Source organism: Polyodon spathula, chromosome 42 (genome assembly GCF_017654505.1).
Source record: "Polyodon spathula isolate WHYD16114869_AA chromosome 42, ASM1765450v1, whole genome shotgun sequence".
In the NCBI taxonomy this organism is placed as follows: domain Eukaryota; kingdom Metazoa; phylum Chordata; class Actinopteri; order Acipenseriformes; family Polyodontidae; genus Polyodon; species Polyodon spathula.
The window spans coordinates 2,510,041-2,532,228 of record NC_054575.1 but is presented as its reverse complement, the minus strand read 5'-3'; the positions used below and the strand labels follow the sequence as shown (position 1 = coordinate 2,532,228).

Sequence of the window (22,188 nt, the reverse complement as noted above, 5' to 3'; positions counted from 1 at the left end):
TAGGGTGGCAAAGTACTAATTCCTGGCTTGTAAACGAGCCTCTGAACACAGCCCCGTTGACGCCCGCGTTCTCTCCCCAGGCGGAGTTTGACTCGATGCTGCAGGAGTATGCTGGTGAGGGCATTCCTCTGCTGGCTCTGGCTGCGGGGCCCCAGGAGTTCGCGCCCTACTTTGCTGGCTTCCTGCCACTGCTGCTCGTCAAGACTGTGAGTCCCAGAGTCTGTCTGAGTGCGTGTGTCTGTCTGTGAGTGTGTCTGTTTGTCTGTGTGTGTGAGTGTCTGAGTTTCACTGTTCTTCACTCTCTCCCCTCTCAGAAGTCCTCGTGCACGGTGGCCGATCGTTCCTTCTCTATCGGGACCATCGCGGAGACGCTGCAGGCCATGGGGGGCGTAGCCATGGGCACGGGGGGCGTGGCAGAGTCAGCGGGTGTGGTCTCCCGCTTTGCCAGCAAGCTCCTCCCCGTCCTGATGGGAGGAGTCCGGGACGAGGACGATGAGGTGCGCAGTAACAGCGTGTTCGCAGTGGGGGCGCTAGTGGAGGCATCCGGAGAGGCACTCTCACTGTATCCTTCAATCAGAGAGGGGTGCAGTAACAGCGTGCTCACAGTGGGGGCGCTAGACTCCTCCATATAGGCACTCGTACTGTATCTGTAAGTGGTGTGTGTTTTTGTGTGTCTCCTAGTTTAGAGGTGCTAAACGCTGTCTTCTAATTAATGACAAACGTTTTAACCAGACACACCGAGAAAGGCTTCCAGTCAAAACGCGTGCCGTTACTAATCGGGTTTCTGTTCACGTTTCTAAATTCAGCGTTACTTGCTGAGCGCTGTCTGGTTTATGGACGGCGTTGTTTGTTTGTTTTCACTCCTGGATCCCGGACTGTGTGACCCTTGACCCTCTCCTCGCGAAAGTGATTACCCAACTCTCCTGGGCGTGTTCTCAAACCTCGTCTCTAGAGAGACCAACAAGCGTGTGCTGGACAACGTGTGCGCCGCCCTGTCACGCATGACTGTCTGCAACCTGCCCTGTGTGCCCGTCGAACAGGTGAGAGGAGGGAGGAGGGAAAGAGAGAGAAGAGTTGGGTTGGTACTGATAGCTCTTAAGTGTGTGTTAAATCTCCTCTCCACTCTCCCTCCTTCCTCCTCTTCCCTCTCTCCTTCCTCCCCTATCTCTTCCCTCGCTCTCCTCCTCTCAGGTGTTCCCTGTGCTGCTGAGGCATCTCCCTCTCAAGGAGGACCTGGAAGAAAACACCACCGTCTACAACTGCCTAGCCTTCCTCTACAGCAACAAGCAACCGCTGGTGAGTCTCTGTGTGTGTGTGTGTGTGTGTGTGTGTGTGTGTGTGTGTGTGTGGGTGGGTGGGTGTGTGTCTGTTTGCGTTTGTGTGCATCTCTGTTTAAGTCTACAGTGGATTTAACAACATGTGAAAGAATCTGATGGTGTGAAATGTTTTGAGAATGTAGCAGACTGATTGATCGATGCTCGGAGACGCACTTAGCACTCAGATTGATCGATCTATCCTCTGTGAAAATATATCGATGCTCAGAGGCGCCCTTATCGCTCAGATTGATTGAGCGATCCTCTGTGAGAACGTATCGATGCTCGGAGACGCCCTTACCGCTCGGATTGATCGATCGATCCTGTTTTTGTTTTTCCCCTTGCAGGTTATTCAGCACTTGAGACAAGTCCTCAACATACTCAGCGAGGTTCTGGGGACCGAACAGATCAAGACAGGTGAGGCATAACCCTGCTTGTGCTGCAAGATTCAGTGTTACTGCGCTTTGGGTTTATAAAGTGACCCTTCATACCAGCGCTGTCAAACTCGGCTTCTCGAGGGGGGGGGGGGGTGGTCCGCAGTGTGTCCTGGCTTTCCTTCCACCCCGAGAGCTCGGTCAGTTCACTTATTTGATCAACTGCACAAATTTAACCCTTTGAGATCCTAGGTCGGATCAGGTCCAACATTACAATTTTCTCTTTCCAGTCCGATGCCTGGACCCTGTCCCACATCGTCAAAAAGACGTCAAGCGCAGGTCTCTAGTCGGTTTTTCTCTGGAAAAAGCAGAGAAAACCTTTCAATGGCCGAGTGAGACCGATAGGAGCCAAATGAAACCGAAAAACAGGGTGTACCTCATAGCCCCGTCCACTACAGAGATAACACAGACAAAACAAAGGAGATAGCTGCTTCTGCATCCAGCGCTCAGAATATCAGACACCTGCAGAGCTTTTTGAGATGTTACAGTAATAAAATAATGACTTGGATCACATTATTGAGGAGTTTGGTGATAAAACGAGTGATCAGGAGAGGATTTATCAGTGCGCACGTCTATAAAGAGGTGTGTGAAAAATACAGCCAACAAGGGGTGGGGCTTGGCTGGAGATACAGTACTGAGTGTCCTGTTGATACGCAGGGCCTTTTAAACCTGTTTTACTCGGAAAACAAAATATTTTAAACGGTGCCTGTGAAAATAAACAGTGCATGTGAAAATACATTGGACCCAACGCGCCGAATAAATGGACCGCTAAGGGTTACGCCTACGTTAAGTGCATTTTCTACCTCCTCACCTGTAAGACCTTGAAAAACATTCAACCTGTGAAATTGAACAAACAATGAGGTCAAGGATGTTAACTGAGCTGTCAAGTTGGAATGCAAACCAGAAGACCCAGCGGCTCCCGAGGGCAAGTTCGAGAGCCCTTCTTTATATCCCTGCCGTTCCCCTAAGATTTCCCCTCTCCCCTGTGCAGTGTCTTGTTGTATGTTTCCTCTTTCTTTAATTATTGCATCAAAAATCAATGGTCACTTATTTTGCTGTGCCCCTCCCCGCCTCTATTTTCAGACACCCAGAATACCTTGCTGATGATGCTTCAAGACATCGCACAGCGCTACCAGCAGGAGCTCCAGAGCATTGTGATGTCACTCCCTGCAGACCGGGCAGCCACCCTCACTGCGGCGCTGAGTGGAGACCTCTAGTGGTGAGATGTTTACACTGCGAGCCCCCAGGCACTAAACCTCAGCGATGGGCAAATGTTGCTTCACCCTGTACTGCAGTGGGGTATTATAATTACACAAAGCATGCTATCAGTGAGACTTAATTAACTGCAACATTTAGTTATATTCCTGAGAAATCAATAGGCATCTATTTCCCCGTTCATATTGGCTGAAATACACTCCCTCGCTTTATTTATTTATTTTTTTTAGAAAGTGCAGCACTCATGTTCACTAATGAAAGCACGACCAACTATTTATCGCTTTTCAACGTGACCTTTAACTTTGAGAGGCGTGTGTCAGTATGCAGGGACATTTCATATTGTTGTCAAACAGGATTTCTTTAAGCTCATTTTATATATATATAAAAAAAAAAAAAAAAAAAAAAGATAAAGTACTGTATGACTCAATCCTAAAATTCTGGGCGATGCACAACATTTGCCCAGAGCTGTGTGTGTGTGTGTGAGATATTGGAAGAGTCTGTTTCTTCTCCTGTGGGTTTGTTTGAGTGTTTTTACATCATGATCGTAACACATTGAAACAAGAATATTGGAAATGAAGAAAATAAGTAATATTAATAAAGGAGGTTGAGCTGTCAAATTAAAACTCCAAAATCGGACCCTTCTAAACGAAGCGATTTATGCTTTGAATTTATCTTCGTTTTATATGTATATTTTATTTTTGTTTTTGTAATTGTTTTTCAGCCACACACAAGATTCACCCAGAGCAGACTGACACCTGATAGGACTTTGAGACTTTCCCCTGCCCAGGACACCTCTTCAGAGCACTCCGATTGGCTGGGTGCCAACAGGAAAGAACATTATGCATATGTATATATTCAAATGGGCGGAGTTATACCAGTGAGACGATAGAAAGCCACGCGTCTTCTGCTCACGTGGGTGAGCCAATAAAAACAAACCCAAAAATAACACGCAGAAGGCATTGTTTTGTTTGTTTACTTTCATTTTGAGTTTGAATTGATCGCTTTCTTGTTGTTACTGTTTGTAGCATCATATTGAAGTGCCAGCTACAGGGATCTAATAGCTACTGCTGCGACTGAGATTTTTAATTGGGTCTCTTTAGGTTCCCTTTTCACTTCGACCATCGTGTTGTTGATGTAGAGCCGCTGGTGAACCCCTGAACAGCACTACGACCCCCATCATCCCCCACTGGTACCGCTGGTGCACAGGCATGCTGGGAGCTGTAGTGCTTGTCCAGCAAAAGCTTAGCTGGCTTCAGTATATTTTCATTCACATATATTGCAGCCAGCTGACTTGTCAATGTTCTTCTCATTCTGAATCTCTTTAGCTGTGTTTCCATTGTAAATACAGAGAGAAAGGGAGGCTTTTATACTCTCCTAATAGCCTCCCTCTGTTCTGCTGAATCAACTCATAGAATGAACTCCCTCAGCTTCATAAAGTCTCCCTCAGCTTCATAGAGTCCAGTGAAAGCTGCTGAATAATGTTCCCTTGTTAACATATTGAATTGCACCCCCTCTATATAGAATGAACTCCCTCAGCTTCATAGAGTCCAGTGAAAGCTGCTGAATAATGTTCCCTTGTTAACATATTGAATTGCACCCCCTCTATATAGAATGAACTCCCTCAGCTTCATAGAGTCCAGTGAAAGCTGCTGAATAATGTTAACATATTGAATTGCACCCCCTCTATATAGAATGTCCCTCAGCTTCAGTCCAGTGAAAGCTGCTGAATAATGTTCCCTTGTTAACATATTGAATTGCACACCCAGCGCTTGTAGTTTTCCATAAATGAAAAACTGGCAAATTCAAGTGTGTGACATTTCGAAATCATGAAGTGGCAGTTTTAGTAAAAGCTAATCCACTGTTCACAAACTCACTTATGAGAAGAAGAATACAATGGCAGCTTCAAACAAGATGGGTTACAAAAATCTTTTATAAAAACAAGATAAAAACAGAAATTTGTCACAAGTTACAACTTGAACACAAATCAGTATTATAAATAAGATACAACGATAGCGAACTTCAACATGGTGCGATTGTACATTGTGACAGCTCCTTACAGATGATATATATAAATAATGAACACGTTTGTGTACAATAATGAACAGTTTAGATTAAAAAAAAAAAACACCTGAAGAATTAAAACTCAGTTTGCCCAAAAATGTTTAAGAAACGCTGTAAAAACGAGTTCATAAAACAACCTTTTTTTTAGATGAATTCATCGATAAGCCAATCTGTTTATAAATTAATGGCAACATTTACATGTTTATTTTTTTTCAGTTTGTTTTTTATAATCAGTTAACACTGTAATAGACTAATAATATATATTTTAAATGTAAATATTTTAAATAACAATGATCACAAGTCATTTTGCAGTTTTTCCCCCATGGCTATACATTTTACCATGCTCTTAATATGCTTTACAATGCTTCCCTATGCTTTACCAGACCTCTCTGTGCCAATGCTTCCCTATGCTTTACCAGACCTCTCTGTGCTTTACAATGCTTCCCTATGCTTTACCAGACCTCTCTGTGCTTTACAATGCTTCCCTGTGCTTTACCAGACCTCTCTGTGCTTTACAATGCTTCCCTGTGCTTTACCAGACCTCTCTGTGCTTTACAATGCTTCCCTATGCTTTACCAGACCTCTCTGTGCTTTACAATGCTTCCCTGTGCTTTACCAGACCTCTCTGTGCTTTACAATGCTTCCCTATGCTTTACCAGACCTCTCTGTGCTTTACAATGCTTCCCTATGCTTTACCATGCTTTCAGTGAGCTTTACTATGGGAAACTTTTTCACAGGTTAGTTTACCCTAAATTTGGAATAGAACGGTTGTTACTATGGGAGAAGGCGGTCCTCTTTTACTTTTAAAACTTTGCGATCCTTCTGGGAAACACGTCTCGGAGATTCCTGGAGGCTCTAGCAGGGGTGCGATGAGGGAAGGTCGCAGAGCAGCAAGCTGACGGCTGCCTGCTCTTTCGTTACTGAACTCTGTATAGGGCTCCTGGGCGGATGAGGATGCGAGCGTAGGGCTCAGACTGAAATGCAGTGAGAACCCTCCTCTGACACAGCTCTGAGAAAGAGAGAGACGGGGCGGGGTTACATGAGAACCCTCCTCTCACACAGCTCTGTGACAGTGGGGTTACACAAGCCTGGGGCTCCCCAAGTCAGCTCTCCCCTTCTCTGCTGTTACTTTGTCTCTGTCAGTGCCCCAGTGTGTCTGTGTCTCTCTGTATGTCTGTGCCCCAGTACGAGTGCGTCAGTCTCCCTGTATGTGTGTCTCTTGTCTGTTTGTATGTCTCCTGTGGCTCAGTGTGTCTCTGACTTTCTGTGTCAGTGTGTGGGTGTGTGTGTCTTTACTCCCTCCCTCTCTCACCCAGCACTCTGAAGAACAACACGGCTGCCACTTTCCTGAGGATCCCGTGAGGCGCCAGGATATCGAAGTACGTCTCCCCGAAGCGATCAATCTGCTCTGAGGCCAATCTGAGCAGAGGGGCAAGAACGACCACTTCAATAAAGCAGAGCAGAAATAAACTGCATTGCACTGAGTTTAAACTGAACTTCACTGCACTGAGTTTAGTTCACTGATCGGCGAGTGAGTTTCACCTGAGCATGGACTCTGCAGTCACGGGCTCCTCCAGTTCCTCCCTCTCCTCTGGAACGCCGATCTCCTCGGGAATGCCCTCCAGGATCGGACGCTCTGCCTCTACTTCTGGCTGCGCTGGTTCAACTGGGGACCTGTGGGAGCCGAACACCCAGCTCAGCCACAGAACACCTTTCTACCCTCCCCTTCTCTCTGGCTCTCACTCTCCTTTTCCTTCCCTCCATCCCTCACCTCCCTCTCCCATCACCCCCTCTCCTTCCCTCCATTCTTCTCCCCTCACTCCTCCCATTCATCCCCCTCCTTCCCTCTCTCCTCACCCTCTCCTTCCCTCCATCCCTCACCTCCCTCTCCCATCACTCTCTCCTTCCCTCCAGCTCTCTCCCCTCACCTCCCCTCTCCTGCCCTCCAGCTCCCTAACCTTGTCTCTGTCCTCACTGACTGTGCTCACTCCTCTTCCTCTCCCCCATTCCCCTCTTTCTGCCTTCTCTCTCTCTATAGATATAGAGAACCACACCCTCTCACTCCTCTCTCCCTCCCTCACCATCTGCTCTCCAGAGTGACGAAACTGCGCGAGCGCTCCTCATCAGACACCTCCAGGAGCATCTCGGAGGGAACTGGAGCCAAAACCACAGAGGGAGGAGGGGAGGTCAAAGAGGGGAATGGGGCAGGGAGGGGCAGAGAGAGAATGAGAATGAGGGAGATGAAATGGTCTAGTGTACAGGCCATCTCATCTAAAGTTTAGCATCCCCCCCCCCCCCCCCCCCTTATGGTTAATTATCATGTAAAGTTACTGATCACAGGGACCCCTTTAAATTGAAATTCACCCATGAGACTTAATGAAGCTGGACGCTTACTTTATAAGTCACCGTGACAAAGGTACAAACAATTGGATAACTTCCCTTGTTAAATACCTCAGCTTCATAGAGTCCCCTGAATAATGTTCCCTTTAACCCCCCCCCCCCCCCCCCCCCCTCTATATAGAATGAACCCCCTCAGCTTCATAGAGTCCAGTGAAAGCTGCTGAATAATGTTCCCTTGTTAACATATTGAATTGCACCCCCTCTATATAGAATGAACTCCCTCAGCTTCATAGAGTCCAGTGAAAGCTGCTGAATAATGTTCCCTTGTTAACATATTGAATTGCACCCCCTCTATATAGAATGAACTCCCTCAGCTTCATAGAGTCCAGTGAAAGCTGCTGAATAATGTTCCCTTGTTAACATATTGAATTGCACCCCCTCTATATAGAATGAACTCCCTCAGCTTCATAGAGTCCAGTGAAAGCTGCTGAATAATGTTCCCTTGTTAACATATTGAATTGCACCCCCTCTATATAGAATGAACTCCCTCAGCTTCATAGAGTCCAGTGAAAGCTGCTGAATAATGTTCCCTTGTTAACATATTGAATTGCACCCCCTCTATATAGAATGAACTCCCTCAGCTTCATAGAGTCCAGTGAAAGCTGCTGAATAATGTTCCCTTGTTAACATATTGAATTGCACCCCCTCTATATAGAATGAACTCCCTCAGCTTCATAGAGTCCAGTGAAAGCTGCTGAATAATGTTCCCTTGTTAACATATTGAATTGCACCCCCTCTATATAGAATGAACTCCCTCAGCTTCATAGAGTCCAGTGAAAGCTGCTGAATAATGTTCCCTTGTTAACATATTGAATTGCACCCCCTCTATATAGAATGAACTCCCTCAGCTTCATAGAGTCCAGTGAAAGCTGCTGAATAATGTTCCCTTCTGACCTTTTAGTATATTTTTCTCCTGTTGAAGTGTAACTTGATTGAGACCATAGGCACCTAACCCACAGAGCACAGGGGAGGCAAACTATGTATTTAATTGAATGTGAAATACTGTCGCTGTTATGGGCTGGCCAGCACACTGTGTCTCAGTGTTTAAGGTTTTGTGTTACTGTGATGTTTTTATCTGCTCACCTGAAATCTCAATCTGAGCCATGCTGGGCTCAACAGCTTCGAGAACGACCTTGAGGGGAACATTGAGCAATTATTACTGGAAGTGAGCTTCCCCTAAAAGCACAGCTGTGTAATAAAGCACAGGGAAGCATTGTAAAGCACAGAGAGGTCTGGTAAAGCATAGGGAAGCATTGTAAAGCACAGAGAGGTCTGGTAAAGCACAGGGAAGCATTGTAAAGCACAGAGAGGTCTGGTAAAGCATAGGGAAGCATTGTAAAGCACAGAGAGGTCTGGTAAAGCATAGGGAAGCATTTGTAAAGCACAGAGAGGTCTGGTAAAGCATAGGGAAGCATTGTAAAGCACAGAGAGGTCTGGTAAAGCATAGGGAAGCATTGTAAAGCACAGAGAGGTCTGGTAAAGCATAGGGAAGCATTGTAAAGCACAGAGAGGTCTGGTAAAGCATAGGGAAGCATTGTAAAGCACAGAGAGGTCTGGTAAAGCATAGGGAAGCATTGTAAAGTAGATATTTAAAAGCATAGCAAACCAGGGTAAACTATGGTAAATGTACAATATAAGCACAGGAGGAAAACTGCAAAATTAACCCCCCACCCCACCCCCCCAGTCATACCTCCATCTCACTCTCCTCCTCTTCCTCTCTCCTCTCCAGTCGCTCCCTCGCTCTCCTGGCAGCGTAGTCAACAGGGGAGACGATAGCACAGTGGCGCCAGAGACGCAGCAGGGGAGGGGGGAGAGGGGGGGCTGGGGGGAGAGAGAGAGAGAGAGAGAGAGCGAGCGAGGGAGGGAGTCAGCATTGTGAGAATAACAAGAACAGTTAGAAAAGCTTCAACGTAAAAAAAGCCGTCAACATAAACATTACAGGAAAGGCAACTGCAGCTCATTACAATCGGCATAATAATAATAATAATTAGGGGTGTGCTGAAACTCCTAATTGCCGCTAACAAATATGTACTCATCGCCAGGTGTAGTTAACATGCTGCTTTCAAAGCAAGAACTGCTGTCCTTCCCTCGCCTTTACAACTGAGTGCCACTCGACGCCGATCCACCTCCGCGCCGAGTTCTTTATAAAAGCCGATTGGAAACGAGATTTTCCTCTCATCGGGGACGCTGGCATTGTCAATGCCTTCTTGCCAATTATAATTGTAATTCCTGCAGCACAACTGTAAAGGCATTTGGAACTGAACAAAACTGACCTGGAATCTGGAATCGCAATTTCAGCCAAGAATCCTCGACAGCAGTGAAGCCCGGGTGAGGAGGAAAGTTCACTTCGACTCGTAACCAACACGGCAATAATAATAATAATAATCTTTATATAGCGCCTTTCATAGTGCAGCACCACCACAAAGCGCTTTACAAAATACGAGACTAAGGTGTGTGAGCTGTGCATCAGAGTCACTTACAACATCTCACCCCAAAGGGAGTTTCAGTGACCTGCTCAGGGTCACACAGTGGCTGAGCTGGGATTTGAACCCAGGGACCTGCTGGTTACAAGCCTGTTTCTTTAACCACTGGACCACAGAGCCTCTTGAATGGATGTGTTTAATACCAGTGAATAAATAAATAAGTAAATGTTTGTTAGAGGCGAGTTTCACGGTAATAACTGTGATACTGATGCTAGGGTAAGAGCACTCACTGCAGCAGGGCGCGTTGAAGAGCTCCACCGGAGTCCTCCTGCGTCTCTCTGGTGGGTCAACAAGCATCTCCTCCTGAGAGAGAGAATGAGAAAGAAAGAGGAGGGAGAAAGAGAATAAGGGAGAAAGAATGAGAGAAAGAAACAAAGCAATGGATGGAAAGATTTTTTTAAGAACTGTAAGTATGCAGTAGCTGCAGTGTAGGGGTCTCTGAAGCAAGTGAAGCAACGCCTGATAGAACTGTCCAGTCCAGCTCTAGAGAAATGTTTTGCATCATCCTCTATATAGAATAAGCTTCATAGGAGTGAAAGAATGTTCCCTTGAAAGAAACGAAGCAATGGATGGAAAGATTTTTTTAAGTGACCCCCTCTATTATTAGAATGAACTCCCTCAGCTTCATAGAGTCCAGTGAAAGCTGCTGAATAATGTTCCCTTGTTAACATATTGAATTGCACCCCCTCTATATAGAATGAACTCCCTCAGCTTCATAGAGTCCAGTGAAAGCTGCTGAATAATGTTCCCTTGTTAACATATTGAATGCACATCCTCTATATAGAATGAACTCCCTCAGCTTCATAGAGTCCAGTGAAAGCTGCTGAATAATGTTCCCTTGTTAACATATTGAATTGCACCCCCTCTATATAGAATGAACTCCCTCAGCTTCATAGAGTCCAGTGAAAGCTGCTGAATAATGTTCCCTTGTTAACATATTGAATTGCACCCCCTCTATATAGAATGAACTCCCTCAGCTTCATAGAGTCCAGTGAAAGCTGCTGAATAATGTTCCTTTGTTAACATATTGAATTGCACCCCCTCTATATAGAATGAACTCCCTCAGCTTCATAGAGTCCAGTGAAAGCTGCTGAATAATGCTCCCTTGTTAACATATTGAATTGCACCCCCTCTATATAGAATGAACTCCCTCAGCTTCATAGAGTCCAGTGAAAGCTGCTGAATAATGTTCCCTTGTTAACATATTGAATTGCACCCCCTCTATATAGAATGAACTCCCTCAGCTTCATAGAGTCCAGTGAAAGCTGCTGAATAATGTTCCCTTGTTAACATATTGAATTGCACCCCCTCTATATAGAATGAACTCCCTCAGCTTCATAGAGTCCAGTGAAAGCTGCTGAATAATGTTCCCTTGTTAACATATTGAATTGCACCCCCTCTATATAGAATGAACTCCCTCAGCTTCATAGAGTCAGCTGCTTCACATTGAAAAAACTGACTGGAAAAATGTGACATTTCTGAAATCTGCCATGAAATACTACTGGACTGATATTATAGCTTCTGATACTTTTTTTTTTTTATTTTGGCAGTATTATTTTGTAGTTCTTTTGATTACAAGATGTTAAGTAAAATATCTCAATGAGGTGCATATAGTTTTATTTTTTAATCCTACAATCGTAGGTGATGCTAAGGTTCTGGCCGCAGTTGAGACGAGATAGCAGTGGATGGATTGAATTTTTTCACATTTCAGCTCAGAAATGCTGTATCTCATATTCTACGCTACATGCAAGTTAGTGCTGGGTTCAGTTTCCTCGCTGTGTAGCGTGAGTGAATATCAGTGCTGCACGAAACTATGGGATGGCGTGCTCCTCAGAAATCAGGCGAGGTCTGATTTACGGTTCAGAGTGAATTCAGAAGCAGCTGCTCAGGTTTGTTAAAGACTCTGTGGAGAACAGCGACCCACACAAACCCCAGCAGCTGCTCCTTCACTCCCCTCTCTCTCGTACCAGCGGGCGTGTCTCGGCCAGGGGGTTGCGTATCTGCTCCCGCAGTGCATCCTGGGATATCTGCGTGCTGAGGTCGATGAATCGGAGCTGCCTGCGTCTGCGCTGGGGGGTCACGGCAGCAGGGGGGGCTTCTGGGAGGGCAGCAAGCTGGAGCTGCAGAGAGAGAGAGAGAGTGTTAATGCTGTAAACCAACTGTACAGCATCGTCAGGCTTTGTGTTGTGTGTATTGTGCTGCACTGTATTGCAGTGTAGTGTATTGTGCTGCACTGTATTGCAATGTATTGTATTGTGCTGTGCTGTCCTCACCTCTGGACTCTCCTCTCTCAGGGGGGAGGTGGGGGAGGGAATGGGGATATCTCTGGGGGGGGTCACCTCCACCGACACGGTGGCTGCTGGGATAGACGGGACCTCTACTGGAAGACCAGTGACCTCGTCCAGCAGAACCATAGAGTCCAACTCCGGACCCAGCTCCCCTCGGGGACTGAGAGAGAGAGAGAGAGAGAGGGAGAGGGAGAGGAATCAATACAAAGACAGAGGGAGAGAGAAGGGAGAGAGAGAGAAATCAATACAAGAGAGAGAGAGAGAGACACAGGGAGAAAGACATACAGGCAGAGGGAGAGAAATCAATAGAGTGAGAGCGAGTCCAATGGAAGTTACTGAATAATGTTCCCTTGTTATGAGAATCCCCCTGCAATGAGAATCTCCTCACAGCTCCAGTGAAACGATGCTCTCCACTGCCTCTCTCTCCGGCTCTCTCTCTGCTTCTCGCTCCCTCTCTCTGTCCTCCAACTCTGGAAGGAGAAAGAAAACAAAGTGAAAATGAACAAGTCTGGAAGAAAAGGAGCAATTTTTATAAAAGCCCATTTATAAAAGATTGCCTCTGTATTTCTGCCCAGTACTTTTGAAAACTTTTATAAGGGTTAGTTGTCCATGGTTTAGTTTTTAATGTGCTTTACCAGATCTCTCTGTGCTTTACAATGCTTCCCTATGCTTTACCAGACCTCTCTGTGCTTTACAATGCTTCCCTATGCTTTACCAGACCTCTCTGTGCTTTACAATGCTTCCCTGTGCTTTACCAGACCTCTCTGTGCTTTACAATGCCCTATGCTTTACCAGACCTCTCTGTGCTTTACAATGCTTCCCTGTGCTTTACCAGACCTCTCTGTGCTTTACTGCTCCCTACAATGCTTCCCTATGCTTTACCAGACCTCTCTGTGCTTTACAATGCTTCCCTATGCTTTACCAGACCTCTCTGTGCTTTACAATGCTTCCCTATGCTTTACCAGACCTCTCTGTGCTTTACAATGCTTCCCTGTGCTTTACCAGACCTCTCTGTGCTTTACAATGCTTTACCCTACAATGCTTCCCTATGCTTTACCAGACCTCTCTGTGCTTTACAATGCTTCCCTGTGCTTTACCAGACCTCTCTGTGCTTTACAATGCTTCCCTGTGCTTTACCAGACCTCTCTGTGCTTTACAATGCTTCCCTGTGCTTTACCAGACCTCTCTGTGCTTTACAATGCTTCCTGTGCTTTACCAGACCTCTCTGTGCTTTACAATGCTTCCCTACCTGTGATTTACAATCTTCCCTGTGACCTCTCTTATTACAATGCTTCCCTATGCTTTACCGTGCTTTCACTGTGTTTTATTACACTTTGGCTTTGAAAACACTCGGCGGGTGTATATTGCCATTGATTGGCACACGGTTGTAAAGGCGAGGGAAGGACAACTTTTCACGCGTTCTGTAAACAACAGTAACAGGTTTAATGAATACCAGCCGTTTTTTAAAATAAAAACTTCTTAAAGGGGATAAGCAGTATTCGAACTCTCCTTCTCTTCGACCTTACCGTCTCTGCGTCTCCTCTCCCTCTCCCTGTCTCTCTCTCGCTGTCTCTCCCTCTCTCTCTGTTCCTCCTCTGTGGGAAACATGTCTTCCTGCTCCAGGAGCATTTCAATCTCTTGTGCTGTGATTTCTGGCAAGTCCATCTCGTACTGGAAGGAAACCGTAAAAACACAAGCTAATAATAATAATAATAATAATAATAATAATAATAATAATAATATCAGACTCCGTGAACTACAGCTGTGAGCTGGGCTGTGGTCTTGTGTATCACGATAATAACACTCCAGACCTCGCTAACAATAATAACAGTACACTGTGTGTGACCCCGAGCAGGTCACTGAACCTCCTTGTGCTGCGTCTTTGGGGTGAGACGTTGTTGTAAGAGACCCTGCAGCTAATGCATAGTTCACACACCCTAGTCTCGTGTCTCGTAAAGCGCTCTGTGATGGTGCTCCACTATGAAAGGCGCTATATAAAGATTGTTGTTGTTGATATAGTTTTTGTATGAAAGGCGCTATGTAAATAAGGTGTTGATTGGGACTGATTGACTGACAGGAATGTGTTGCGGACTCAGACACGAACCTCGATCCTCGGAGGCAGGATAGGCTCAGTCTCCTTCAGAGTGATGCTCTCGGGGGACACTGTGAGGAAATCTACAGAAGAGAGGGAGGGGGGGAGAGAGAAGAGGTTAAACAGACAAGTGACCGACACACACACACAGCCTCACATACACATATTAATACACAGAAACACTGATACAGACACACACACACAGACTAACCTGGTTCCACGGCTGCTGCTCTGGGACTTTCCTCTCGCGGGCGCTCTGGAGTGGCTGCCTCTAGAATGTGCCTCATCTGAGGGAGGGGTTCAGAGTCACCCGGTTTTATGTCAGCATTTCAGAACACAGATGTTTTGTTGTGCTTTGTCGTTTTTTTTTTTTTTTTTTTTACTTTGAATACATTAGACCAGTGGTCCTCAATCCTGATCCTGAGGGATATCGCTACCCTGCTGGTTTTGGCTCTAACCAAGCTCTCAATTACTTAATTGAACCCTTAACTGAACTAATAATTAGCTTAATCTGACTTTTTAAATTGTGCAGCTTCTAAAAAAAAGTTGGAGAATCTAAGTTCCTTATACAATTTTATACCTAAATTGAAATCTCTATCTGTTTTAAAATAATTAAAAAGATCAGATTAGGCAGATTATTAGTTCAATTATGGGTTAGAATATGTAATTGGGAACAAAAAACAAGAGGGCAGGGATTTGCCCCCCAGGATCAGGACTGAGAACCACTGCATCAGATGCCTTAGATGTTTCTTCACTGTTACTGTAGAGATAGTTATCCAACTTACCCCCCATCTCTCTCCCTCCCTCCCTCTCTCTCCCTCCCCTCTCCCCCCTCTCTGCTCTCGCCTGGGGTAGCTGCAGGGGGCTGGGTAGCTCCAGCTGCTCCTCCATCACTCCGAAGAAAGGGTCCATGGCTCCCTCATATGTCTCCAGCAGGGACAGGTTGTCAGGCAGGCTCAGGTTAGTCCTGGAATTGGATCGGAGGACAAAATCACAATCAGCCCATCATTAACACTGGGGGGGGGGGGCTGATAAAAAAAACAAACCAAAAAAAAAGCAGAGAGGTCTGGTAAAGCATAGGGAAGCATTGTAAAGTACAGAGAGGTCTGGTAAAGCACAGGGAAGCATTGTAAAGCACAGAGAGGTCTGGTAAAGCATAGGGAAGCATTGTAAAGCACAGAGAGGTCTGGTAAAGCATAGGGAAGCATTGTAAAGCACAGAGAGGTCTGGTAAAGCATAGGGAAGCATTGTAAAGCACAGAGAGGTCTGGTAAAGCATAGGGAAGCATTGTAAAGCACAGAGAGGTCTGGTAAAGCATAGGGAAGCATGGTAAAGCATAGGGAAGCATTGTAAAGCACAGAGAGGTCTGGTAAAGCATAGGGAAGCATTGTAAAGCACAGAGAGGTCTGGTAAAGCATAGGGAAGCATTGTAAAGCACAGAGAGGTCTGGTAAACATAGGGAAGCATTGTAAAGCCAGAGACTGGTAAAGCTAGGGAAGCATTGTAAATCACAGAGTTGTCTGTTTGCCCAGAGAAGCATTGTAAAGCACAGAGTGTCTGCTGGATTTCCTCTGAGATCAACAGCACAAACACAACAATAATAATAATAATAATAATAATAATGGAAGAGAACACTAACAGTAATGAAGGTCAGTTGTACCGCGCAGGCACAATAATGCAACTGAGGAGAGGAAGAGGGAGACGGGGAGAGAGGGAGGAAGAGAGAGGGAGAGGAAAAGGGGGAGGCAGAGGGCGGTCAACACATACCTAGCAGGTACCCGCACTGCCTGTGATAGACCAGGACCACTCCGTACTGCAGCTGAGAGGAGAGGTAGAGGGAGAAGCGAGGTCTGGGCAGGTTAGGCATGGGCGCCTCAACCTGCACCAGAACATACTGGATAATATCATCACTGCAAGAGAGAGGCGACCACTGCTGTCAGAGAGACTGGCTTGCGGGCTCAGAGGGCTGGATCTCATCAATATCAGGGTCTAGTGCTGTATATTATAAAGACATTTCAGAGGGCTGGATCTCATCAATATCAGGGTCTAGTGCTGTATATTATAAAGACATTTCAGAGGGCTGGATCTCATCAATATCAGGGTCTAGTGCTGTATATTATAAAGACATTTCAGAGGGCTGGGTCTCATCAATATCAGGGTCTAGTGCTGTATATTATAAAGACATTTCAGAGGGCTGTGTCTCATCAATATCAGGGTCTAGTGCTGTATATTATAAAGACATTTCAGAGGGCTGTGTCTCATCAATATCAGGGTCTAGTGCTGTATATTATAAAGACATTTCAGAGGGCTGTGTCTCATCAATATCAGGGTCTAGTGCTGTATATTATAAAGACATTTCAGAGGGCTGGATCTCATCAATATCAGGGTCTAGTGCTGTATATTATAAAGACATTTCAGAGGGCTGTGTCTCATCAATATCAGGGTCTAGTGCTGTATATTATAAAGACATTTCAGAGGGCTGTGTCTCATCAATATCAGGGTCTAGTGCTGTATATTATAAAGACATTTCAGAGGGCTGTGTCTCATCAATATCAGGGTCTAGTGCTGTATATTATAAAGACATTTCAGAGGGCTGGATCTCATCAATATCAGGGTCTAGTGCTGTATATTATAAAGACATTTCAGAGGGCTGGATCTCATCAATATCAGGGTCTAGTGCTGTATATTATAAAGACATTTCAGAGGGCTGGATCTCATCAATATCAGGGTCTAGTGCTGTATATTATAAAGACATTTCAGAGGGCTGGATCTCATCAATATCAGGGTCTAGTGCTGTATATTATAAAGACATTTCAGAGGGCTGTGTCTCATCAATATCAGGGTCTAGTGCTGTATATTATAAAGACATTTCAGAGGGCTGTGTCTCATCAATATCAGGGTCTAGTGCTGTATATTATAAAGACATTTCAGAGGGCTGGATCTCATCAATATCAGGGTCTAGCGCTGTATATTATAAAGACATTTCAGAGGGCTGGATCTCATCAATATCAGGGTCTAGTGCTGTATATTATAAAGACATTTCAGAGGGCTGTGTCTCATCAATATCAGGGTCTAGTGCTGTATATTATAAAGACATTTCAGAGGGCTGTGTCTCATCAATATCAGGGTCTAGTGCTGTATATTATAAAGACATTTCAGAGGGCTGGATCTCATCAATATCAGGGTCTAGTGCTGTATATTATAAAGACATTTCAGAGGGCTGGATCTCATCAATATCAGGGTCTAGTGCTGTATATTATAAAGACATTTCAGAGGGCTGGATCTCATCAATATCAGGGTCTAGTGCTGTATATTATAAAGACATTTCAGAGGGCTGGATCTCATCAATATCAGGGTCTAGTGCTGTATATTATAAAGACATTTCAGAGGGCTGTGTCTCATCAATATCAGGGTCTAGTGCTGTATATTATAAAGACATTTCAGAGGGCTGTGTCTCATCAATATCAGGGTCTAGTGCTGTATATTATAAAGACATTTCAGAGGGCTGGATCTCATCAATATCAGGGTCTAGTGCTGTATATTATAAAGACATTTCAGAGGGCTGGATCTCATCAATATCAGGGTCTAGTGCTGTATATTATAAAGACATTTCAGAGGGCTGGATCTCATCAATATCAGGGTCTAGTGCTGTATATTATAAAGACATTTCAGAGGGCTGGATCTCATCAATATCAGGGTCTAGTGCTGTATATTATAAAGACATTTCAGAGGGCTGGATCTCATCAATATCAGGGTCTAGTGCTGTATATTATAAAGACATTTCAGAGGGCTGTGTCTCATCAATATCAGGGTCTAGTGCTGTATATTATAAAGACATTTCAGAGGGCTGGATCTCATCAATATCAGGGTCTAGTGCTGTATATTATAAAGACATTTCAGAGGGCTGGATCTCATCAATATCAGGGTCTAGTGCTGTTTATTATAAAGACATTTCAGAGGGCTGGATCTCATCAATATCAGGGTCTAGAGCTGTATATTGAAAAGACATTTCAGAGGGCTGTGTCTCATCAATATCAGGGTCTAGCGCTGTATATTATAAAGACATTTCAGAGGGCTGGATCTCATCAATATCAGGGTCTAGAGCTGTATATTATAAGAGGTGGGATTTGGCTGGATCTCATCAATATCAGGGTCTAGTGCTGTATATTATAAAGACATTTCAGAGGGCTGGATCTCATCAATATCAGGGTCTAGTGCTGTATATTATAAAGACATTTCAGAGGGCTGGATCTCATCAATATCAGGGTCTAGTGCTGTATATTATAAAGACATTTCAGAGGGCTGGATCTCATCAATATCAGGGTCTAGAGCTGTATATTATAAAGACATGAAAGAGGGCTGGATCTCATCAATATCAGGGTCTAGTGCTGTATATTATAAAGACATTTCAGAGGGCTGGATCTCATCAATATCAGGGGGAGTGCTGTATATTATAAAGACTATTTCAGCAGGGCTGGATCACACATCAATATCAGGGTCTAGTGCTGTATATTATAACTCCTAGTGAAAGCAGGGCTGGATCACATCAATATCAGCGTCTAGTGCTGATTATTAAATCCTAATGAAAGCAGGACTGGATCACACTGCTGGGCAGCGGGAGTCTGATTATTAAACTCCTAGTGAAAGCAGGACTGGATCACACCGCTGTGCAGCGGGAGTCTGATTATTAAACTCCTAGTGAAAGCAGGACTGGATTGCTGTGCAGCGGGAGTCTGATTATTAAACTCCTATTGAAAGCAGGACTGGATCACACTGCTGTGCAGCGGGAGTCTGATTATTAAACTCCTAGTGAAACCAGGACTGGATCACACCGCTGTGCAGCGGGAGTCTGATTATTAAACTCCTAGTGAAAGCAGGACTGGATCACACTGCTGTGCAGCGGGAGTCTGATTATTAAACTCCTAGTGAAAGCAGGACTGGATCACACTGCTGTGCAGCGGGAGTCTGATTATTAAACTCCTAGTGAAAGCAGGACTGGATCACACTGCTGTGCAGCGGGAGTCTGATTATTAAACTCCTAGTGAAAGCAGGACTGGATCACACTGCTGTGCAGCGGGAGTCTGATTATTAAACTCCTAGTGAAAGCAGGACTGGATCACACTGCTGTGCAGCGGGAGTCTGATTATTAAACTCCTAGTGAAAGCAGGACTGGATCACACTGCTGTGCAGCGGGAGTCTGATTATTAAACTCCTAGTGAAAGCAGGACTGGATCACACTGCTGTGCAGCGGGAGTCTGATTATTAAACTCCTAGTGAAAGCAGGACTGGATCACACTGCTGTGCAGCGGGAGTCTGATTATTAAACTCCTAGTGAAAGCAGGACTGGATCACACCGCTGTGCAGCGGGAGTCTGATTATTAAACTCCTAGTGAAAGCAGGACTGGATCACACCGCTGTGCAGCGGGAGTCTGATTATTAAACTCCTAGTGAAAGCAGGACTGGATCACACCGCTGTGCAGCGGGAGTCTGATTATTAAACTCCTAGTGAAAGCAGGACTGGATCACACTGCTGTGCAGCGGGAGTCTGATTATTAAACTCCTAGTGAAAGCAGGACTGGATCACACCGCTGTGCAGCGGGAGTCTGATTATTAAACTCCTAGTGAAAGCAGGACTGGATCACACCGCTGTGCAGCGGGAGTCTGATTATTAAACTCCTAGTGAAAGCAGGACTGGATCACACCGCTGTGCAGCGGGAGTCTGATTATTAAACTCCTAGTGAAAGCAGGACTGGATCACACTGCTGTGCAGCGGGAGTCTGATTATTAAACTCCTAGTGAAAGCAGGACTGGATCACACTGCTGTGCAGCGGGAGTCTGATTATTAAACTCCTAGTGAAAGCAGGACTGGATCACACTGCTGTGCAGCGGGAGTCTGATTATTAAACTCCTAGTGAAAGCAGGACTGGATCACACTGCTGTGCAGCGGGAGTCTGATTATTAAACTCCTAGTGAAAGCAGGACTGGATCACACTGCTGTGCAGCGGGAGTCTGATTATTAAACTCCTAGTGAAAGCAGGACTGGATCACACTGCTGTGCAGCGGGAGTCTGATTATTAAACTCCTAGTGAAAGCAGGACTGGATCACACTGCTGTGCAGCGGGAGTCTGATTATTAAACAGAGAGAGAGAGTCTCATTCAGGACTGTGTTTGCTTTAAAAAAAAATATATATATAATATATATATATATATATATATACACACACATATATATATAAACACACAAAAATATATATATATATATATATATTACATCTAGATTATTTTATTATCTACATTTTTTTTTCTTTACATCACTCAATGGAAAATGAGTTTTTAGTATTAATAAGAAAATGATTTTTTAGTTTTTAACGTATTTAAACACCAATCTAATAATAATAATATAGAATCCTAATAATACTTACCAAATGGTGGAAAAGCACCCGCTATGGCGTTGCAAACCATTATTTTGATAATAAAACATATAAATCTTTGTTATTTATTTTCTCTCTGTATAACTAATATATATATATAATATAATATATAATTCCCCACTGTATTCAATTATTTAGGCTATCTGTCGAGTATTATACGTCGTGTTATTTTATATTTCGTATAAAAGGCAATTTCTACAATTTATAATGTAAAAATCGAGTTAATTATAGGCGAGAATGTCACTCAGTTTAGTAATTTAGAAAAGTAAGATTGTCTTCGAAACAAATTCTCAATAAATTCAGTCAGTTTAAGAGCCGAATGAACAACAGTCCGATAAATTACTTATAAACTATTTAAATAAATTAATACACAAGGGAATTCGGAGTAAATATAATAACGTTTTAAAATATATTTAGATATTTTATATTATTATTATTATCCTGTTTTTCGGTAAAAAAACAAAAAAAAATTTTTTTTCCTTTTTTCCTTTTTTACAAGTTATAAAAGGAAAAATGCATATATATTGCGTGAAATTTAAATTTATTGTTAAAAAACAACTTAATATAAATAATAATTTTTTTTTTATTATATTTATTTTAAAGAAAAAATAATAATAATAATAATAATAATTAATATGCGTAAAAAAAAAAAAACCGCGGCGACTGAGAGGACGACGTCTCCTCGGGCTCGAGCCGGCTTCTCGCCTCTTCGAATAAATGGAACGCCGCCTTCGCTCTTCGCCAGCCAATCGGCTTTTAGTCTCCGTTTCTTCTAAGGCGATTGTCCAATCGCGTTATTGCTGCTAGGTTCGCCTTATTAAACAACCAATCGCGTTTCGAATTATCTTCCGTTGCTAACAGGCTGAAGCGAAGTCTGCCCTTGTAACTGCATTCATACAAGCGGCTGTAAAATCTACCTGGAGACAGAGTGTAGGAACAGCCAATCAGAATTCAGCATTAATTCAGTTACGTTCGAATCTGGCAAAGCGGCGGCCGTTGTTGGCAAGGTAAAGGGTCTAATTTTGTGTACATATTTATTTAATTATTATTTTTTTTAAAAGCTGTTAATTGTATACAAAAACTAGAAATTATAGGTTTTTTGTTTTTTTTTATTTGTCATAGTTCAAGCTCTGGGTGGTTCGGTTAGATCTTATGTTCTGTAAAACGGTAACTTTTGCGATATCGTTTAGTAGTTTCTTTGATTACATGATAAATAAAATATCTAAATTATGTTCATAAAATTTTATTTTTAAAGTCACAACCTTACCCATGATCAGTGACCTTCAATGCACAGGCACTGAATTAAATAATACAGGCTGCTGTTCCTCTACTCACCACCAGGTGTCTCGCTTTCCCACTAAAAAGTTAACGTTCCTCAAAACGTGCTGCCCCCTTTATATAAAAATGAATTACAATAAATAATCAACAAGTAAAATAAATTCAGACTCATGCATATTTTTCTAACTTTTAT

At 43.9% G+C, this 22,188-nt stretch overlaps 2 protein-coding genes across 2 annotated transcripts in view; one reads left to right on the top strand and one right to left on the bottom strand.

Moving 5' to 3' along the window:
- Positions 1-3,908, top strand: part of ipo4 (importin 4) — a 37,617-nt gene extending 33,709 nt beyond the window's left edge. Inside the window, exons 25-31 of the mRNA XM_041236799.1 lie at positions 81-206; positions 315-562; positions 908-1,040; positions 1,192-1,296; positions 1,661-1,730; positions 2,831-2,966; positions 3,684-3,908. Of these exons, the coding sequence (XP_041092733.1) occupies positions 81-206; positions 315-562; positions 908-1,040; positions 1,192-1,296; positions 1,661-1,730; positions 2,831-2,964 (816 nt within the window). The 3' untranslated portion in view covers positions 2,965-2,966; positions 3,684-3,908. The remainder of the gene's footprint in view (positions 1-80; positions 207-314; positions 563-907; positions 1,041-1,191; positions 1,297-1,660; positions 1,731-2,830; positions 2,967-3,683) is intronic.
- A 2,032-nt stretch (positions 3,909-5,940) lies between these two features.
- Positions 5,941-16,153, bottom strand: rec8b (REC8 meiotic recombination protein b). The gene is made up of 14 exons (XM_041236744.1): positions 16,065-16,153; positions 15,133-15,253; positions 14,498-14,573; positions 14,295-14,369; positions 12,583-12,664; positions 12,180-12,354; positions 11,874-12,026; positions 10,137-10,209; positions 9,114-9,244; positions 8,507-8,555; positions 7,105-7,177; positions 6,566-6,697; positions 6,336-6,442; positions 5,941-6,032 (listed from the first exon to the last, which is right to left on the bottom strand). The coding sequence occupies exons 1-14, from the start codon at positions 16,151-16,153 to the stop codon at positions 5,941-5,943; spliced, it is 1,428 nt and encodes a 475-aa protein (XP_041092678.1).
- Between the last annotated feature and the right edge of the window lie 6,035 nt (positions 16,154-22,188).

Coding starts and splice junctions, on each gene's coding strand:
- rec8b (XM_041236744.1), bottom strand. CDS start 16,153: ATGCCTAACCTGCCCAGACCTCGCTTCTCCCTCTACCTCTCCTCTCAG. Junction 12,665..14,294: donor GCCTCCGAGGATCGAGGTTC/GTGTCTGAGTCC, acceptor TTCTCCTTCCAG/AGTTGGAGGACAGAGAGAGG. Junction 12,355..12,582: donor AGCATCGTTTCACTGGAGCT/GTGAGGAGATTC, acceptor TCTCTCTCTCAG/TCCCCGAGGGGAGCTGGGTC.